Source organism: Melozone crissalis, unplaced genomic scaffold, assembly GCF_028551555.1.
Source record: "Melozone crissalis strain CALT ecotype California unplaced genomic scaffold, PUWL_Pcris_2 ptg000041l_1, whole genome shotgun sequence".
Taxonomy (NCBI): Eukaryota; Metazoa; Chordata; class Aves; order Passeriformes; family Passerellidae; genus Melozone; species Melozone crissalis.
The window spans coordinates 2,286,005-2,304,886 of record NW_026535819.1 but is presented as its reverse complement, the minus strand read 5'-3'; the positions used below and the strand labels follow the sequence as shown (position 1 = coordinate 2,304,886).

The window sequence follows — 18,882 nt, the reverse complement described above, 5'->3', positions numbered from 1 at the left end:
TTCAGAATTGAATTAATCTGCAGTAACACAAGTAAGTGAGTTTGAGGAAATCTTAAAGATCTTTTAAGAAACAGTGGGTTTTAATTTTTTTCAGGCTTTGACTGTGTCTGGTGGCAGCTGCAGGAAATCTGTTTTCTGCTGCCATCTGTTGGGGAAGGAGTTGATTCTGTTTCTATGTTTGCTGTTAAATGAGGCAAAGGTGCTGGTTGAAAGACCATTTCTAAACTATTACCAATTAAAAACCATTTCAGGCCATCGGCACCGTTCGAATTCTCTGACCCGCGTTGATGGGCAGCCACGAGGGGCAGTGCTGGCATGGCCAGAGAAGAAACCCAGGTAATTATTTATTACAGCATTGCTTGAGGAAATGATACTGGGACAATTTGATTGTGGTAATGTGGTATCACTGCTCTAGAACTGCACTGACAGTCACTTAATTTTGTTTTCTCCTTATGTGCACTTTCAGAGCTGACTGATTTTAGATTTGCAATTGAAAATTCGTTAGCCGTGATTTTCAGCAAGTGCTCTTGAAAATGGAAGTGTCTGAAGTTGCTGCTTGGTATTGCTGGTCACTCGTGGTACAGGATGCATTTTAAAAATAAAACATCTATTTTAGCTCTCTGTATCATGGTCTTTATTTCAACAAATTGTTCCTTGTCGTGCTTGAGTGTCAGTAGATTCTTCTTATGTTTTCTAGGCCTCTGTCTCAGCCAACACCATTTGCTCTTCATCATTCTGCCAGTACTGATGTGGACCCTGGCTCTGGTGACAGCATTAGCCTGGCCAGGTCCATCAGCAAGGACAGTCTTGCTTCCAACATTGTCAATGTAACCCCCAAAAATCAGCCCCACCCTCCATCAGTGAAAGCTAATGGGAAGAGCTTGCTGAACAATGTAGAAATGGAGGATGAAGATGAAGAGCTCATTGCAATCATCAGATCTGAAGAAAGGCCAAACCGTGGTGACCCTGAGGTGCAGAATGCAGCAGCCAGGGTGCCCAGCATAGTGGCCACAGCGTGGTCTCCAAAAACAAATAGTGACCCTGCAGACAGCAAAGCTGAGAGTTTTTACCTGGAGCCTTTAATGCCTGCAGTCCTGAAGCCAGCCAAGGAAAAACAGGTCATCAATAAAGAGGATGAGTGTGGGGAGGGGAAACAGAGGAGTTTTGTCACCAAGAGGTTAAATGAAGGACACTTGTCTTTGATCCGCAAGAAAGCCACGAGCGGTCATGGTGAGCATGACCTCAATAGGACTTTTACTCCCATTTCTAGCTCTGATTTCACTCCAGTTGCAGATGCCAGTTCTGCAGATGCAATGGCCCTGGGGGAAGCAGGTATAGAAGCTTCCAGACCTTTGGCCAGTAGCAGTTTAGATCCTTCCTCTCAGGAGCTATCCACTGGAGGATTCTTTCTTCATGCTGCTAAAGCTGATGATGAAGTAACAAGTAAAGTCAATGTGAGTTATGGGAAAGGTCTCAGCCTGCACGTTCAGGATACAACCTGGACCATGGTGAGACACGACTCAGAGCCGGATCTCTTGGACATGGAAGATGCTGACCAGGATTTGGTGGCCATAGACAACCATCCCATAGTCACTAAGTACATTGGTGAGGAGGAGTCTGCCAAGCTGCAGGAGGACATGAAGGTGAAGGAGCACGAGGACAAGGACGACGCCAGTGGCCGCTCCAGCCCCTGCCTGAGCACCATCTCCCAGGTGAGCAGCGTGTCCATGGCCAGCGGCAGTGTCCGCATGACCAGCTTTGCAGAGAGGAAGCTGCAGAGGCTCAACAGCTACGAGACCAAGTCCAGCACCAGTAGCTCCCAAAAAACCACCCCAGATGGGTCAGAAAGCTGCCCAGCACCACTGACCACGTGGAAACAGAAGCGAGAGCAGAGCCCCAACAGGCAGAACAAGGACAATGTGAATCTTTTAGCTTCGGAGCTGGTGCAGCTCCACATGCAGCTGGAAGAGAAGCGCAGGGCCATAGAGGCTCAGAAGAAGAAGATGGAAGCCTTATCAGCAAGGCAGAGACTAAAATTGGGCAAGGCAGCTTTCCTGCATGTTGTTAAAAAAGGGAAGTCTCCTGATGGTCCACAACCTGTTAAACCAGAACATTTTGCAAAAGAATATTCCCGGCACAATGGGGAAGATTTAGATGAAGTTTCTTTGGGTTCTAAATCCGAGGAGTTTCTTGTGAAAGAGGAGGAGAGAGAAGAAATGCTCAATGATTCTCAAGAAGTAGCAAAAAAAATGCAGGAAAGCCTGGCTTTTGCTGAGCAACACAAAGCAAAGGACCCTGCTGCTATGCACGATCTGGAAAAAAGTAACATTATTTCTGTTGCTCTCCTAGAAGACAACGTGACCGAAGCAGATATAAATGAATGTGATCTTTCTATCGAGAAGCTGAATGAAACAATCAGCACCCTGCAGCAGGCCATCCTAAAGATATCCCAGCAGCAGGAGCTGCTCATGAAATCTCCAACAGTGCCATCCCCAGGAACCAGAAGTAACTCTCAGGACCAAAAGGTGAAGCCTTCAATTCATTTTGTTGAGCCCCTGTCTCCAACTGGAATGAACAGCCTGCGGAAGCCGCCGCGCCTCGGCCAAGGAAGGACACCCCGGCCAGGAAGGCCCTCAGAGCTGAAAGTCCCCAAGGACAGGCAGCAGAATTCAGCACGTGTTAAAACCCCAACTCCCAGCCTAGAAAACCTTCCACATTTGAGACCTTTCCCACCCAACAGCTTGGCAAAGACACCCACAGAAGTGGGACTGGAAAGCAGCCCTGACCATGGGAGTGGTTCCCAAGAGAAGTGTTTCTTTGATACCTATAGACTTCATGATGAGAGCAATCAAAGGGCACTTGTTCTCTCCACCTCCAAAGATGCAAATATTCTGTCTGAAATGGGCAAAGAGGTGAATAACAGCTTCAAGGAAACAGGGTTGAATTCTTCTGATGGCTCAGGAAAAGAAAATGTCCCAGTGGATGAGCCCCTGAGAAGCAAGGCCAATCTCATTGAAGTAGATTTGTCTGACTTAAAAGCTCCAGATGAAGGAGAACTTGAAAACCAAGATAGCTCCACGGATATGATTAGTGAAGGTGATCAGAAGTCTGGTGTGGGTTTTTTCTTCAAGGTAAATATGTTACCTTTCTCTCTTTGGTTCCTGTTCCACACTCACCCAGCATTACAACTGGTGTTTCCCAGGCTCCTGATGGGGCACAGCCCTCATTGGTTGCAATATTTGGATATATAAAAGCTGCAGTGGAAAACAATTACTTCTGGAAAAAGAGATATATCAGCTCTCAAAACATTTAGTGTCCTAATTTGTGTTTGGCAATGATTATTCTCAATACCACAAACATGCTGACATAATACTTTCTCTTTTAATTTCTCTTTCAAGAAAGTCAAACTAGTCTCAGTCTCAGGGATTTAAACTTTTGGGGTCTTTGCAGTGTGATTAATTTGGACTGGTGTCATTCGCTGAGATTATTTGTGGTATGCATTCTGGCCCACATCATAGCTGCATTGTACTTAGGAGGTCTAGAAGGTTTTGTGATAATTAAAGATATTTAAAAACAAGTCAGAGTAAGATATGCCCCTTTTTTCACCTCACAAACTTAAGGGAACACTAAAACTCTCTCTTAATATTTTCTTGAGCAATAAGAGATTTTGATTTACGCTCAATTCTGAAAATGTAAAGATTTCCTAAAATAATAGTTTTTCTTCAAATTTTCCTGGAATCATCAACAAACTTGTGATGTCCAGCTTAATATACTGTCCACTATTCCTTAGATTTTCCATCCTTTGGGTTTTTCAGGATGAACAGAAGGCAGAGGACGAGCTGGCCAAGAAGCGGGCGGCGTTCCTCCTGAAGCAGCAGCGCAAGGCCGAGGAGGCGCGGCTGCGGAAGCAGCAGCTGGAGGCTGAGGTGGAGCAGAAAAGGGATGAGGCTCGGTAATGATGCACAGCAAAGAATTTCTCTGTATTTCAAGGTCAGGAGGTTGCTCCATGCTGAGTTCACTGTCCTTGTGTTCCGTGGCAGCCGCAAAGCTGAGGAGGACCGGATACGGAAAGAGGAGGAGAAGGCTCGGCGAGAGCTCATCAAGCAGGAATATCTGAGGAAAAAACAGCAACAAATTCTGGAGGAGCAAGGGCTTGGGAAGCCCAAATCCAAGCCCAAAAAACCCAGGCCAAAGTCAGTCCATCGTGAGGAGTCTTACAGTGATTCAGGCACTAAGTGTTCTTCCACACGTAAGGATTGGATTTGTTTGCTCCCCCTGAGTTTCAAATCTGCTGTCACCAAATGTGTTTGACATTTTCTCTCCTGTTTTGTAGCTGATAATTTGAGCAGTGCTCAGTCTGGTTCCAGTCTGTCTTTGGCCTCAGCAGCAACAACTGAGCCTGAAAGTGTTCACTCTGGTGGCACTCCCTCTCAGAGGTACAGCCAGCTTCTCTGGGGTTTCTCTGTCCTGGGGCATGAAACAGATTTGGGCTTCAGTGCTGTTTGCTTCACCTCACTGGCAGAGGAGCACAATCAGCATTGCTGAATTCATCTGGTGTATGTGGCTGCCAACTGCAGTGTTCTGTGCAAACTTGGAATTTTGTTTTATTTTCTCCCAGAAGAGTCAGAGTTTTGCTTTGATTCCTAGCAAGGGGAATCTGACTTTTCTGGGGAGTATTTATCTGAGATTACAGGGCCAAACCCTAAAATCTTGGCATATAATTTTTTATTTGTTTCCCTCCCAGAGTTGAATCAATGGAGTCCTTACCCATTCTGAGCAGAAATCCCAGCAGAAACACAGAGAGAGACTGGGAGAATGCTTCCACAGCATCTTCTATTGCTTCAGTGGCAGAATACACAGGTGCCTGCTTTGTTTTGGTTTAGTTGCTTTTCTTTAGTTTGTTTTATTCATTTATTATGAATAACAGGTCAGGAAAACCTGTAATGTATTTCATGTTATTTTTGAGAAGTTGTCAGGTGTATTTTGTTTTGTTTAATATCCCTAAAAGTAAGTCATTCTAGAAAAATAATGAGGGTTTTTTCTTTTTTTTGCTTTGAATGAAAATCTTAGCTTTCAGAAATATCAGGCAGATAATTTTGACTTATTTATCTTCCTTAGGTCCAAAATTATTTAAGGAACCCAGCAGCAAATCCAACAAACCCATTATTCACAATGCTATATCTCACTGCTGTCTTGCTGGAAAAGTGAACGAACCACATAAGAACTCAATATTAGAGGTAAACATTAAAATTATCAATGCACTCTCAATCACATGGGTCTGTAATGCTGAATTCATAACCCCACTGCTGTGCAGTGTGAATTCCATTTCCTAGAATGTGGCTGGAGAGAGCATTTTTTGCTTTCTACATAGAAATCACGATTCTGTATTTCCTCGGCACTCTGTATTTAGAGTTCTACCTTTAGGTTTATAAAGGGGCTGGAAAGTTATGGTAAGAGGAACAATTATTCAGCTTAAAGCTTGGCATGGTTGTGCCCGTGAGCAGCCCCTGTTCCTGGTTGTTTTTGCTGCAGGAGCTGGAGAAATGTGATGCCAACCACTACATCATCCTGTTCCGCGACGCCGGCTGCCAGTTCCGAGCACTTTACTGCTACTACCCAGACACGGAGGAGATCTACAAGCTCACTGGGACAGGGCCAAAGAGCATCACCAAGAAAATGATTGATAAACTCTATAAGTACAGCTCGGACAGAAAACAGTTTAACGTGATCCCAGCCAAAACCATGTCTGTGAGCGTGGACGCCCTCACCATCCACAACCACTTGTGGCAGGCCAAGCGACCCGCGGTGCCAAAGAAGGGCCAGACTCGGAAATGACACCCAGCTCCTGGGGAGAAGCTTGGCTCACTGGGATTGCATTGACAGAAGACATGTTTACCATTTTCCTCCAGTTTGGTATGAAATGTGCAGAACCATAGACATTTTTTAAGAAGCTTCGGGGCAGAGAACCGTGGATGCAAGTTCTTGAGGATGAAGGAACGGTGCCAGTGTTTTTTATGAATGATGAATCTGCTGTTACACCCAATGCTAACTACTGTGGCTTTCAGCTGACGAGGGACTGTGCATGTAGCAAGATCTTGAACAAGTGGATTTCCTTTTACTTGAAGCTTTTCATCGGTACAAATTGGGAATAATTTAATTCTCTCTCCTCTCCACCTCATTCCCTCCTTTTTCCTGGCGTTCTTAAAAGTTGGCAAGCTCCGAACTCGGGTAGAAGGATTGAACAGATCTTGGGTGAAGTGCTTTGGGTTTGGTTTGGTTTTTTAAACAGTCTTTAGGGAAATCTTCCTTTCAGACCTTTTTGAGGAACTGTTGAATACATCCAATTGTTGTACTGTACCTACTGCCAACGTAAGTCCAGCTCTCAGATTTCTGATAAAAGCCCCAACTTGTGCTGCTCAGAACAGAGTTCACGTGCAGGATCTGTGTAGGATAAGCATTGCAAGGATTGCAAAAAAAAAGCCAGTCTTTTTCTAAAAAAAAAACAAATATAAAAAATTGTTCACAAATGTAAGAGATCTCTGGAATACAATCATGAAGAGGCATAACAGGTGCTACTAGCTGGAATGTGCCTGGCTGAAACTTAAGGCAAGCTGAATGGAGCCCAGTGATTACTGATTTCAGTTTCAGGTAGTGTCCTAAAGATTTGTTTGCTTTAATAAAGGTGGATGCTGGTAGGTATAGAACATTTCCACTCTGAGCACGCTACTCCTGTACGATGGTGCACTTAATGATCACAGATTTTAATGTTTTTATTACATCATGAAATGTAATTCTACTTTCTTTGTCCTGTCTTTATTCTGAATGAGCAGCATGCTCTACAATGAAGAGTGTGTTATGTTTTTTATTTTGGGTGATATATTAATATATATTGATTTGTTTTTTCTCATTTGAAAGCAATTTTTAAACAGAGACATTTGCATTTGTTTCAAAAGCCCAAATAAGTCGAATGGCTTGGATTTCTTTTCATGTTGAAATATTAAATCTTGAGTTATGACCTTAAAAGTCTTTGTGTTTCAGCAGATTAAATTTTTGTCTGTGGTAACAGGGTACATTTGCAGTTCCTTTTTTTTTCTTCTTGGTTTTTTTTTGTTTTTATTTTTAACCACTCCCATGTCTCATTCTTGGCCCCAGCTGGTTCCCAAGCAGGTTTCTGTAGCTATTCCCTAATTAATTTAATCTGCTAACGAGCTCCTGCTCCCTGGGTTTGACACTTATACCTGCAGCTCCTGTGGGTTCTGACGTGGGTTTGCACATGTTTACTTTCCTTTGAAGTGTTACTTGAATTTGTGTCTCTCGAGTGCAGGAGGCCCTGCCCGTCCTCGAGAGGGACTGAGCTCTAAATCTCTAAATCCAGAGGAATTATTGACCTTGGAGATGATGGAAGGTGCAGAGTTATTGTACATAGGGGAGCTGGGGGGTGGCAAAGTGAAGTTGGCTAGAGCAGAGTGAAGGTCTTCCAGTGCAGTCTCTCCGTGGTTTTTCCCCTTCCAGGACTCCCTGACTAGGCTGCTGCAACTTTGTAAATTATGTTAGATAGTTTGCTGCTTGTAAATAATTAAAGGCTTTATGGTTTCTAAAGTGCTGAGTGTTAAACACCGTCATGAGTGGAACTTTTGTTACCATGCTTTTCATGCTTGTGCTTTATTTCTCACTGTTTGATATTATAAACCATATTTATTTTATGAAACACTGAAATTTAATAAAAATCATTAACTGATTTCCTTTTTATTTCATGTGTACTTTTGTTGGTGTGACACTTCATCCCCTCCCAAAACTAATTCACTTTAAAGATGTGCTGTTCTCTTTGGTAAAGCTTCACCTGCAGGGAGCTGCAGTAACTTTGTGACAAGAGCTTGCAAAACACTCAGAAAAATGGGAAATAGTTTAAGATTTATTTCATCAGATTCTTAAATCTGTCTGCTGGGGCTCCTTTGACTCTCAGTGGCAGAGTTTTGGTAATTTTCTAGTCAGTGTTGAGGTTTGGGTTAAATTTATGAAATTGTGAATACAGAGGATTTAGTGACCTCATGTTTAACCCTTCCCTGCCAAGCACAGAAAATCCTGATGTCCTAATCAGGACATCATAAAATCCTAAAATCCTAATAAGGTGATCTGGACCCTGATAACTTCTAAAAATCCCTGCTTAGAAAATGGGGTTTTGTCCTTGCAGAGTTCATGTAAATCCCTGAAACCAGGGAAATGTTGGGGAATCCTGTTCCCTCAGCCCAGGGCTGGGATCCCTGCAGGTAAATGGAATTAAATTGGCATCCTGCAGCTTAAGCTGCTTGTTTGGGTTGGTTTTCCCCAGGATTAGAGCCAGGGTTGTTCCCTCTCAGCTCTGTCCAAACAAGCAGAACTGGATAAAAACTCTGGTTGTGTTCCTGGGCAGGAGAGGGAACTGGGAGCTCTGTCTGGGACCCCTCTCTGTTTCTTACAAATCCAAGACTCTGCATCTTTAAAGTGCTTTAAGTGCAATTCCTGCCTCTCCAGCTCTGTCCATCAGTCTGTGTGTTCCATGTGCTCTTTGCATCTGTACTTGCTGTGGTTTTGTCCCATTTTCATCCTGCTCTCAGCTGGGGGAAAGAGTTCAAGCCAAAATAATCCAAAATAATTTGGGAAATACTGATTTATTTTGGAAGCCTTCAACTACACTGGGAGGGCTGAGGGTGCCAAGGAAATAAAGGTGATTTTTGTCCCCCCTGCACTGGGGAGTTGAGTAGAAATCTCTCGAGTTTGGGGCTGTGGTTTGAAGTAAGAATGATAGAAATGAGATCTCAGAACATTGATTTTCCATTCCTTTTGCTTTTTTTCCCCACAAATCCCAGAACTGATGATAAGAGCAGTGTCAGACCACCCCAAACCCCCTCACTTCCTATTTTATTTGATTTATTCTTTAAATATAGCAACAATGAGGTGTCTCCTGTTCACTCTGAGCTGATTTTCCTGGGACTTTGGTGCTGGTCCCACCCTGGAATGGAGCACTCCTTGTGGATGTGGGCTAAGCTGCTCTGCTTATCCAATTAAGTGGCTTGCAGTTAATTAGGGGGTTAAATGTAATTAATTTTCAGCAGCTGAAGGACAGGCAGGTGGCTGAGGGGGGTGGGTTTGGGGCTCAGGACATGCCGAGCATCCTTGGGATGAAGCTGTGCTGGGATTCTCCAGGGACATCACTCCAAAAAGAAGATTTTGGAGAAATTTGGTACCATTTTAGTGCTGTTCATCTGCAGAACTGAAGAAATCTGGGGAGTATTGTGGGTTATATGCTTCAGATAAGTGAAACTTTATATAATAAACTTCTTCAGACCAGTTGAAAATTGGAATATTCATATAGTCCACTATAATTAAGTGTATTTGCCACAATGCACTGAAAATTTTACAATTAATTCCAGGTTACCACTCAGACACTGGACTTCTCTTACCATGTAGTAAGTGAAAAATAATTACAGGTTTTTAAAATGTTGTTACTCTAAAAAGAAAATATTTCCCTGAGCTTTCTGTTTCAGGTTTGTTAAGGCTTGGTTTGGTTTTAGAGGGTTTGAAGATTTCAAGCTTCCCGTGGGTCTATGAAAATGTGCATTTTTACTCTTCTGCTGCAAGTGGTAAGTTCAGCTCTTCTCAAAAAAAAAATAACCCAATTTTTTAAGGAAAATGCCATTCCAGAACTGGAATTTTCTGCCCCTTCCTTCTCCAGCCTGTGCTGAGCACAGGTGCATTCCAGTTGTAAAAATTGCAGGGTGGATTTAATTTGCTTGTCTGTGCTAAATATAAATTCACTTTTATCCTGATTTCTGAAATCCTGTCAGAGTTTCCTGATCCATCCCTCTGAACTTGTTAGGAAATAACACATTTATTGTAGTGAAGGAAGAAAAAACCTCTGGGGAAGTGTGTGCAGCAGGGATCATGAAATATTCAATATCCAGCATGTGTTAAAATTCAAATGAGGCACTTGAAAGAATGGTTTGAAGCCCATAAACCTTCCCAAATTATTGTGGCATTACCTGGAAATCTTAGCAAAGGAAATCCTCTTTCTTTTCACTCTCTTTTCCAGGGAATAACCATAAAAACTGAATTTACAGCAGAAATAAAAAATCCTTCCTGGGTTTTGTTTCCCAGCCACACCAACCCCATTATTTTTAATGTATATTTTAGTGCTCTGGATTTTTTTTTTCTCTGCATCAATGAATTTGAAGTGTTAGAAGCTGATTTTCCTCAACTGAGGCAAATATTTGAATGAATTTTGGTTCATTTTGCAGAGTTATTTCCTCTTCTTTTCTGTGCCTGCTCCTCTGGAAGGTGGAATAAGAGGGAAAAGTGAAGAATCCACTGCTGGGAAGTGCTGAAATCCCCTTGGGCAGAGCATTAAATCCTGTTCTGCAGCCTTGGATGGGTTTTATCCAGTGAGAGCTGCTCTTGGCGGTGTTAAAATCACCTTATTTTGGGTGTAATCATTGCAATTTAGATGTCCTGGAAAATAAAGAGGATTTTGTTCTCCATGTACAGATTTGTCTGGTTTAAAGCCAATAATTAAAAAGTAATTTAGCAGGGCCTTGGCTTCGGCTGTCCTTCTACTTCCAGTTCCTCACGTGTGTGTTCAGCCCAGAATTATCTCCTCTATTTAAGGGATATTGTTTGTGTCCTTCTGTGGGATTTTAAATAAATAGATTTTTGCAGTATTTGCCTAAAATGCTGAATAAAACCAATCTCTGCTTACCTGCATTTGATGTCCAAGCTAAAATCTTTGTGTGTGAGGGTAGCATGCTCTAGAAATGTTGGGATCTTCCCTGGAAATCTTGGAAACTTTGGAGCCAGGGACAAATTTTGAAGTGTTGGGAGGTAGAAGAACATCTACTGAATCTTGGCTGAATATCAGTTAAAAAAAATTCCTTTAAATACCTGCAAAATTTAATGCATTTATTAAATCATAAAAATAAGATTAAATAAATGAATTAAAGAGTCTTTAAAAGCTTCTCTACCACACCAGGCTCTTTGTGCCTGAGGGCACAAAGAGTTTGAAAATAAAGTTAAAAATTAAAGTTGGGAAGAGCAGCCTTGAGCCTCAGCTTAAACCTCGTTTTCCCATGGATTTTAAACCAGACTCCCAGAAAAAACAGAAAAAGCAGACACAGCGCCTCCTGTTGCTGCATGCAGCTCTTTTATTGTCATTTATCTTTACAGAAATGTGAAGCATCTTCACAAGAATTGTACAAAACCCTCTCCCCTGGCTGGCTGATCCCAGCAGAGCAGCTCCCTGGGGCTCCCAGAGGAACCGCGGCAGTCGCTGCTGCTGATAAAAATCCATGCAGGAGCTGAGCTTGGAATAAAACTGTCCTGTTCTATAGAGGTTAAATAAAAAGGGGGATAACAGGACATAAATATGCTCATAACATTGGTTGGAGTAGTTGAGTTTAATGCAGGATATGTGGGTTTAGTCCATATCAAACCGTTAGTGGACACGGAACATGCGCCGGAGCCGCTGCTGGAGAACCCCAAAACATCCTCGTTTCTGCATCCCCCAGGGCCTGCCAGGTCTCTGCATTGGAACACAACTATTTCCTGCAGAAAATGGGATTTTTCCATGGCTGGAAGCAGCAGCCATTCTCCTGCTCCCATGGAAGCTCCTTGTGGGCCCTTTCAGCGGCAGGAGCGACTCTTTGTCCCTGCATCGACGTTTCCAGGACCATTAGAAAAATAAACTGCTTTTGTTTTTTACATTAGTATTGTAACTGAGGCTAAGGAATTAGAAAAATGAACCCTTGGTTCTCGGACTTGCATTGGCCACAGGTGAGTATTTACAGGGTTTTCCCCATCCCATGGGAAGGTCGGCTGGAAATTTACACCAGAGGAGGAACCCGAGGCTTTGTACACGGAGCTTCCGCTTCAAATGCAGGGATTTGTACACTGAACAAACAGAAGCATTGTCAAAATACAGGAATATCCAGGGCACTCTGATAATATTACAGACCACACAGAGGCCTCAGTCCTTTTGGCACGAGTTTCCTCCTGGGATTGTTTTCTCCCTGGATTGAGGGCAGGAAGGAGCTGTGTGCGCCCGCTGAGGAAGGAGGGACCCAGCACCACGGCCGGTGGAGCCTCTGGAGCACAGACCCTGGATTTGGCCACAAGGCTGACCTGGCTGCTCAGGGCTGGGGCTGGAATTTTAAGTAAATCAAGGGTTTTTAAAAGAAATTTAATTTTCTTGCCATGGGAGGGTTGAGCTGAAGAGCTGCGCTCGCTTCCCTGCGCTCTCACACACAGCTCACAGCCAAACAAACAAAAAATAATAAAAATGTTCTCAGTAAGTATATTCAAATAATCACACCTTTTGTTTTATTTGGGCTGGGCTTTTTTTTGTTTGCTGGTTTGGTTTTTTCTAACCTGTAATACTGCTTTGTTCCACTCTCCCTTGAAAGCAAAGTGGGGTTTGGAAAATGATCCATAATAAATTCAATTCAGAAAATTAAATACATTCACACTCCATGATCTGAGCATCCTGAGGCTTTAAGTTACACAGAGCCCACGTGTCCTTTTGTACTCCAACCACACCCACTTTTTAGCCTATAATTTCTTTTTGCCACTTTTAAATGACAGATTTGGCATGTGAAGCTACAAACAAAAATAAATAAAACATTGTGCCTGCCTAAACCAAACAGATCCAAAACTAATCATTAAAAATCCATCAAAACAACCCAAAAAAGCTTTAAAGGCAGTTCTGTTTGTGCCCACAGCTCAGCAGGGTGGGAGGAATGCACTCTTTGCTTTTACCTGTGGTACCTCACCAAGCCTGGGATGTGTCACCACTCAGGGACTCCTGCCTGGCACTTCAGGAAAAAATAACAATAAAAAAAAAAAATCTGGACCCCAAACCTCATCCAGGCACAGCAGGTCCCTCTCAACCTTCTCGAGGTGATACCAGCCTCGGCACTGGTCCTGCCCTGGGCATCTCTGCTCTCCCTCAGGGCCATGGGCAGGACGGGCAGCACATCCCCACAGGTTGGGGCATCTCCCCAGCTGTTTAAAACTCACTTAAATCAGGTTTTGGCTTGTTTTCTTTGTAAACATTGATTGGGGGTGCATTGGGGAGCAAACAGTGAATGGTAACAGCAATAAACCATTCAGTGAGTGCAGGAAGCTGATGGGATTTCATGGCCATGTTGTGCTTTACAAGCTCCTTGCTAAAAAACAAGAAAAAAATCACATTGGAATTGTAAAATATGAACATGAAAGTATAGAAAGTCAACAACTCAGTTATTCACTTGGCAGTCAAATAAACCCTTTCCACATCATTGCAGAATGTGCAAAAGCAGGATGGAAACACATCTGGTGTTTGTGGTGGTGCCAGGTCCCTGCAGGACGGGGGGGGATGCTCATGCACCTCTGCTGCAGGGGAAGCCACGGGGACAGGGGGGACAGAGCCGAGCAGGGGGGGCTGGAGCTGCCAGGGGTGGCTGTGGGGACAGGCAGAACCCGCTGCCATAACGGTGCCACCAGCTGTGACCACGGGGAGGGGAAGGACAGCAGGACACGGCCGGGACACACAGGGGGGTTGGACCCCAGACTGCCCTGGCTGGAAAGGGTGAATGGAGCCACCAAACCTCCACAGCCCAGCCCAGCCCAGCCCAGCATCCCAAATCCCCCAGGCAGCTCAGCCCCAGCAGGACACAAGGACACAATCCCAGGGGCCCCGAGGCACTGCCACAGAGCTGGCCCCGCTCTCAATGTCCTGGTTTGTGAGGTGCCCCAAGGCGTGGGGGCCCTGCCGCGCCCTGTCCCCTCCATCCCGGCTGTGCCACGGCCACCAGAGTCCTCACCCAGTGCCCAGAACAGAAACCCAGCCGAGGATGAAGAATGGGAGTGACAGAGCAGGAGTTTGGGCACCCTGGGCGACACCTGGTGAAGGAGGAGGAGGAGGAAGAGGAGCAGGGTCTCGGTGCAGTTTTCCTCTTGTCTTTACCAACCTGCACCCTCCAGCAACCCCAGCCCTGCTCCCATTGGCATCTGGGCTCAGCCCTGTCCCACCAGCACCAGCGAACGCTGTCTCACTAGTTGCGGTATCGGTAGAAAAGTTAAAATCCCCGGGGGCACACACGGCCACCGGCTGCATCCGGCCGTGCCGGGGCTCCGGGCATCATCCCGTGGGCACGGCCGGGCTGGGCATCCCCGCCGGGCTGGGCATCCTCCCGTGGGCACGGCCGGGCCGTCCTTGCCCGCCCTGGCAGCGCTCACAGCTGGGTCTCGTCGCGCGTCTCGGGGTTGCCCGAGCCCAGCTTGTTGCTGCAGCTGCTCTTGCGGCTGTGGCCGTCGTTGGCCACGTGGGCCAGAGGGTCAGAGCGGATCAGGTACCTGCGGGACACAGCCTGGTCACACTGCTGGACACCACAGCTCCCCTGGAATTCGGGCCTGGATGCACAGGGATGGCCCCATGGAGATGTGATGCTGGCAGAGCATGGCGGTTGTTTGAATGAAAGGTGTTAAATTATAAGAGGTGTCCATGTAAATGCCACAAAATAATAGAATAAATAACCAGGAGTTATTCCTCAGAGCATGGTAATTCTTCCTTAGGAATAGCTCCTGAATATATTCAGGAGTTATTCCTCATGCTTGCAGAGCATGGTAGTTGTTTGCATGAAAGGTGTTAAATGACAAGAGGTGTTCATGTAAATGTCATGAAATAATAGAATAAATAATCAGGAGTTATTCCTCAGTGGCAAAAACCAAAGGAGAATCCCACAGTGCCCATGGGAACTAAGATGGGGCTGGGGTGGTTTGGGCACTGCTCAGGAGCACAGGGAACTGGAATGAGCTGGGCAAGAGGCAAAACTTGTGGGTATTTATGAGAAATCCTAGGAAACAACGGGATGGGGGCAGGTCATGGCACTGGGGGCAGTGTGGGGACAGGGTGACAGGGTGAGGTGACACTTTCACAATGTCATTGACACTTACACGATGTCGTTGAGCTCCAGCCGCGTGTCCGGGGGGGGATTGATCAGGACGTAGGACAAGGTGTTCTGGTGGTCGTTCATCTCATCTGCAAGAGGAGCAGCAGGGCTGGTGAGGCAGGGACACCCCCAGAGACACCCCAACAGGCGAGGTGACAGATCCCATCCTGGCAAATGGGCCCCTTCACCAGGAGAAGCCGTGGGCAATGTCACTGCCATGGGGAGGCACCAAGAACATCACTGCCACCTCCCTCCTCACCTCCCCAGGCTCTCCCCACCACAGCACGGCCCAGGGGACTGGGTAACTCTTCAAAGTCCCCACTCCCCCCAGAAATAAAGTGAATGTCTTACCTTGGTGCAGTGCAAAAGAGGGAACAGGTTAGTCCTGCTGTGTCAGGTACAGCACGAGTCCAACCACTGGCCCAGGGCAGCTGAACCCCCCTGGGGCCACCCCAGAGCTCTGCCCACCTCTCCCCCTCTCAGTTTCTCAGTTTAGCTCCATCCAGGCCCAGGATCAGTGCAGGGATTGCTCGTTTCCCCAGCCCAGGGGGAATCACCTCCATGGAGCTCCAGAGCCATCGATGCCGTTTTGGGGATGGCTCTGAACCAAGTGCCCTCCCAGGGGGGCTCAGGGCCACCAAGAGCAGCACCCACGGGGGCAGACAGGGGATGTCAGTGATGGGGAGCCCCTGTGCTCCCCGAAATAGCCAAGAACAAGATCATGGTGAAATGGATGGGGGTGCGAGGCTGCGGGTGCCGGGGGGGGTGAAGCTGCCACAGGTGACACCATCTCCAGACAGGGTGATGGGGTGTGGATGGACAGGGTGGGGAGGGGACGGACAGACGGACGCGGGGGCAGCATGAGGAGCACGGGGGGACACCAGCTCGCTGCAAGGCTTCTCACTGGGACTCCTCTCCAGGCTTTGGGAAAGGCCCCTCTGAGGTGCAGATGGAGCCGATGGAGCAGACGGAGCTGCTCTGGGGGCACCCGGCCCTGGGATGGGCATTAACTCCAGGCTGTGGCCTGTCCTGCTTTTCCCACCTCCCCATTCCTGCTGTCCCCTGCCCCATGGTGGGCACAGCCAGGGTCTCCTGCCCCAGCAATGCCAATGGGTGCCAGATCACCCTGGCACTGCTTTTTCCAGCCCTCAGATGCAGCTCCAGCCACCACGGGCACCCAGCACAGGAATACAGCTTCCTCTTGAGGTGTCCTTGCCAGGGCACACCCGGGGGCATCCCCAGGGCTGTGCCACATCCAGCGGTGCTTGGAGGGGGACCCAGACCTTTGTGTAGCTGCTCACACACATCCCTGTCCCCTCTGAGGCCACAGAAGGTGCTGCAGCCAGGGGGACCCTTGGGGAGATGCTGCCTGGGACCCCAGCCTGTGCCTGGTGTCCTGTCCTGTCCTGTCCTGGGGCCACCAGGTTTGGGTTTTGGCCATCCCAGTGCTCAGCCTTACAGGGAGACAGGGGTGGGGTGGCAATGCCAGGGCAGGGGTGGCACACAGACCCTGGGACCCACGGGACACACGGGGGTGACATGACAGGGACGTGGGGCCGGGCTCTGGCTCTGGGCAGCTCTCCCTGCCCCATGGAAGTTCCCTGAGCCCATGCAGCCCAGCCAGGCCCTGCTGGGCACACCGAGTATATTGCTGCCCCTCCACTGCCCCAGGCAATATACTCTGCCTGGCTGATGGAGGACACACTTTGTGAGGAAATGCCAATGTTTCACCTTAAGCCTGGACTAGTGAAGCCAAAAATGAAGCTGGGATGGGCTGTTGCTGATCTTGGGGCTGCTGCAGTAAAAAGGAGCCTTTCCAGGGCATGTTGCACCTTGGTGTAAAGGTGAAAAATAAAAGATGGGAAAACCTGGCAGGTCCCACAGAGCCCCACGAGGTGCCCAGGGTGGCTGCAGCACCAGTGGCCCCTGTGGCTGCTGTTGCCCCCTCATGCTGAGCCCAGCACCCCTGGTCACAAAATGGGGTCTTCTAATGCTGGAGAGGGGTCCAGGAAGGCAAACCAAGGGGTGCAAAGGGATTTTTAAAGCTCTGCCTTGCCCTGGGCTGTGGCTGACCCAGCAGGAGCTCCAGCATCTCATCACAGCATGCACAGGCAGCTCTTGTCCCCCTCCTGTCCCCTCCTCAAGCTGCCACTGGCTGTCCAGCCCAAAACCCCCTCACAGAGCCATGGAGGGAGGGTTTTGTCAATGAAAGCCAAGGGCTGTGATTTCCCTGTAGGAATTCAGCTACAAAAGGGTCCCTGAGGTTTCTATCTCCCTGACCAGGCAGAGCCCTGCGTTTGCACCACCACCACAGGACACTGATTGGTTTTCCAACGCCACCCAACAAATTAGTGCTGAAAGCTTGGGGATCTAAGGTGAAAACTGGCAAGGGTGAGGTTTGGGCTTAGCTGGCATGATCTTGTTGTACGCTGCACGCCATGAGTCACGCGGGACTCCCAGGGAAAGGGAATTACCTTGCAAATATCCCAGGTTTACCCGATTCATCACATCACTGGCTGTTAAATTTGCTACATCCTCTACAGAACATACAGGGAAAGGCACAGACATAAACAGAGAGAGAGAGAGAGGTCAGCAAGCCATGGTTTGGCAAATATCAGAGACGAGCTCCTGCGCTGCAGCCAAAACGTGAGCAAAAGAAAAAGGAAAGGGGCAGAAGGCAGAGCAACGTTTTGCATGGGTGTCCAGACACTGATGGTGACACAGGGTGACAACACACAGTCCCTGCCCTGCTGGGTGCCCAAGGAGCTGCTGGTCCCCACGCTGTGCCCATGTCCCTGTCCTGTGCCCCCTCACTGTCCCCTCTCCTGCCAGAGCTCCCCCAGTTTGCTTCAACCAAACTTTGCCAGGTGGGCCAGGACAAGGATGCCAGCCCTGACCTGAGCCCAAGCTGTGCCCCAAACTTCACTGAGCTCAGAGAGCCCCCCTGGAACTGCAACAGAAACTGCTGGGACTGGGAATGAAGGGAAAAAAGGAGAGAGGGGTACACCCCTGCAAGGCCTTGCCTGCAGTCCCTGTCCTTGCCCCATCCCACCACACTCCAGCTCTCCTGCCTTCTCCCTGGGGATGCTGGCAGTGCCCACAACCACCCTGGGCCCCCACTCCAAACCACTCCAAACCCCTCCTGCACTGCACTCCTGGACATTTCCTCCTCTTCCTTCCCGTGCCTAGAGCCAAGAGCGGAAAGGAGGAATCCCACCCCAAAATCAGCTCCCATCCCAGCTGGGGCTCACTGCCAGCCTGAGTGTGGGCAGGGGGTGGACAGACACTCCTGGAGGATGGAGCAGACAAGCAGCAGCACAGGATGGCTTCAAAGAAAAGAAGAAAATAAAAAAAACCAAACCAACCAAACAAAAGGAGCTGTGGGCTACAGACTTTGTCATAACTGAGGGCTGGGAGCTGTCCAGGGTGACACAGATGCCAGCACCGACGGGCAGGTCAAGCTTGACGAGAGATGCGGCTGCACAGAGGGACCCTGAGCGCCGTGGCTGCCACAGCCACACACCCGTGTCACACGCAATGAAGCAACTCAGCCCTGCAGCTACCGAGAGCTTTTCCACAGAGAGCTTATGACAGATTAAAGTCCATAAAACAAAAGGGGCTGTGCCGGCTGACGGGGTTGGGCCTCTCCCTGCCAAACTACGGGGGCTCTTGGGCACAAGGGCTGTGCTGACCTGGGGTCGGGCTGTCCTGAACCACCATCTCTGCATGGCCAGAAAGTGGGGCACAAACGGGGCCGTGTGGGGACACCGGGCCCTGCTGCAGGCACAGGGGCCACTCTGCCACTGCCAAGGCCTGCCTGGAGCCATCCCAGAGCCCAGAGATGGGGGGGCTGCCTGCAGCTGGCCGGGGGTGCCGGGGGAGGGAGGGGGGCTGCGTGGGGGGACCCCAGCCTGGGGCTGCACAA

General features: G+C 47.9%; 2 protein-coding genes across 14 annotated transcripts in view; one reads left to right on the top strand and one right to left on the bottom strand.

The window, feature by feature from the left end:
• The window catches only part of CAMSAP1 (calmodulin regulated spectrin associated protein 1), a 33,091-nt gene extending 25,342 nt beyond the window's left edge, over positions 1-7,749 (top strand). For all 3 annotated transcript variants that reach the window (XM_054284436.1, XM_054284437.1, XM_054284438.1), the window contains exons 12-19: positions 252-336; positions 698-3,131; positions 3,816-3,952; positions 4,041-4,249; positions 4,334-4,436; positions 4,745-4,860; positions 5,119-5,237; positions 5,533-7,749. In XM_054284436.1, the coding sequence (XP_054140411.1) occupies positions 252-336; positions 698-3,131; positions 3,816-3,952; positions 4,041-4,249; positions 4,334-4,436; positions 4,745-4,860; positions 5,119-5,237; positions 5,533-5,835 (3,506 nt within the window). In that variant the 3' untranslated portion in view covers positions 5,836-7,749. The remainder of the gene's footprint in view (positions 1-251; positions 337-697; positions 3,132-3,815; positions 3,953-4,040; positions 4,250-4,333; positions 4,437-4,744; positions 4,861-5,118; positions 5,238-5,532) is intronic.
• A 6,458-nt stretch (positions 7,750-14,207) lies between these two features.
• Positions 14,208-18,882, bottom strand: part of KCNT1 (potassium sodium-activated channel subfamily T member 1) — a 75,230-nt gene continuing 70,555 nt past the window's right edge. For 9 of the 11 annotated variants that reach the window (XM_054284347.1, XM_054284349.1, XM_054284351.1 and 6 more), the window contains 3 exons: positions 17,432-17,494; positions 14,962-15,046; positions 14,208-14,361 (listed from right to left, as the gene is read on the bottom strand). In XM_054284347.1, coding sequence (XP_054140322.1) covers positions 14,241-14,361; positions 14,962-15,046; positions 17,432-17,494 — 269 coding nt within the window. In that variant the 3' untranslated portion in view covers positions 14,208-14,240. The remainder of the gene's footprint in view (positions 14,362-14,961; positions 15,047-17,431; positions 17,495-18,882) is intronic. The other 2 variants (XM_054284352.1, XM_054284356.1) reach the window with 1 other exon arrangement.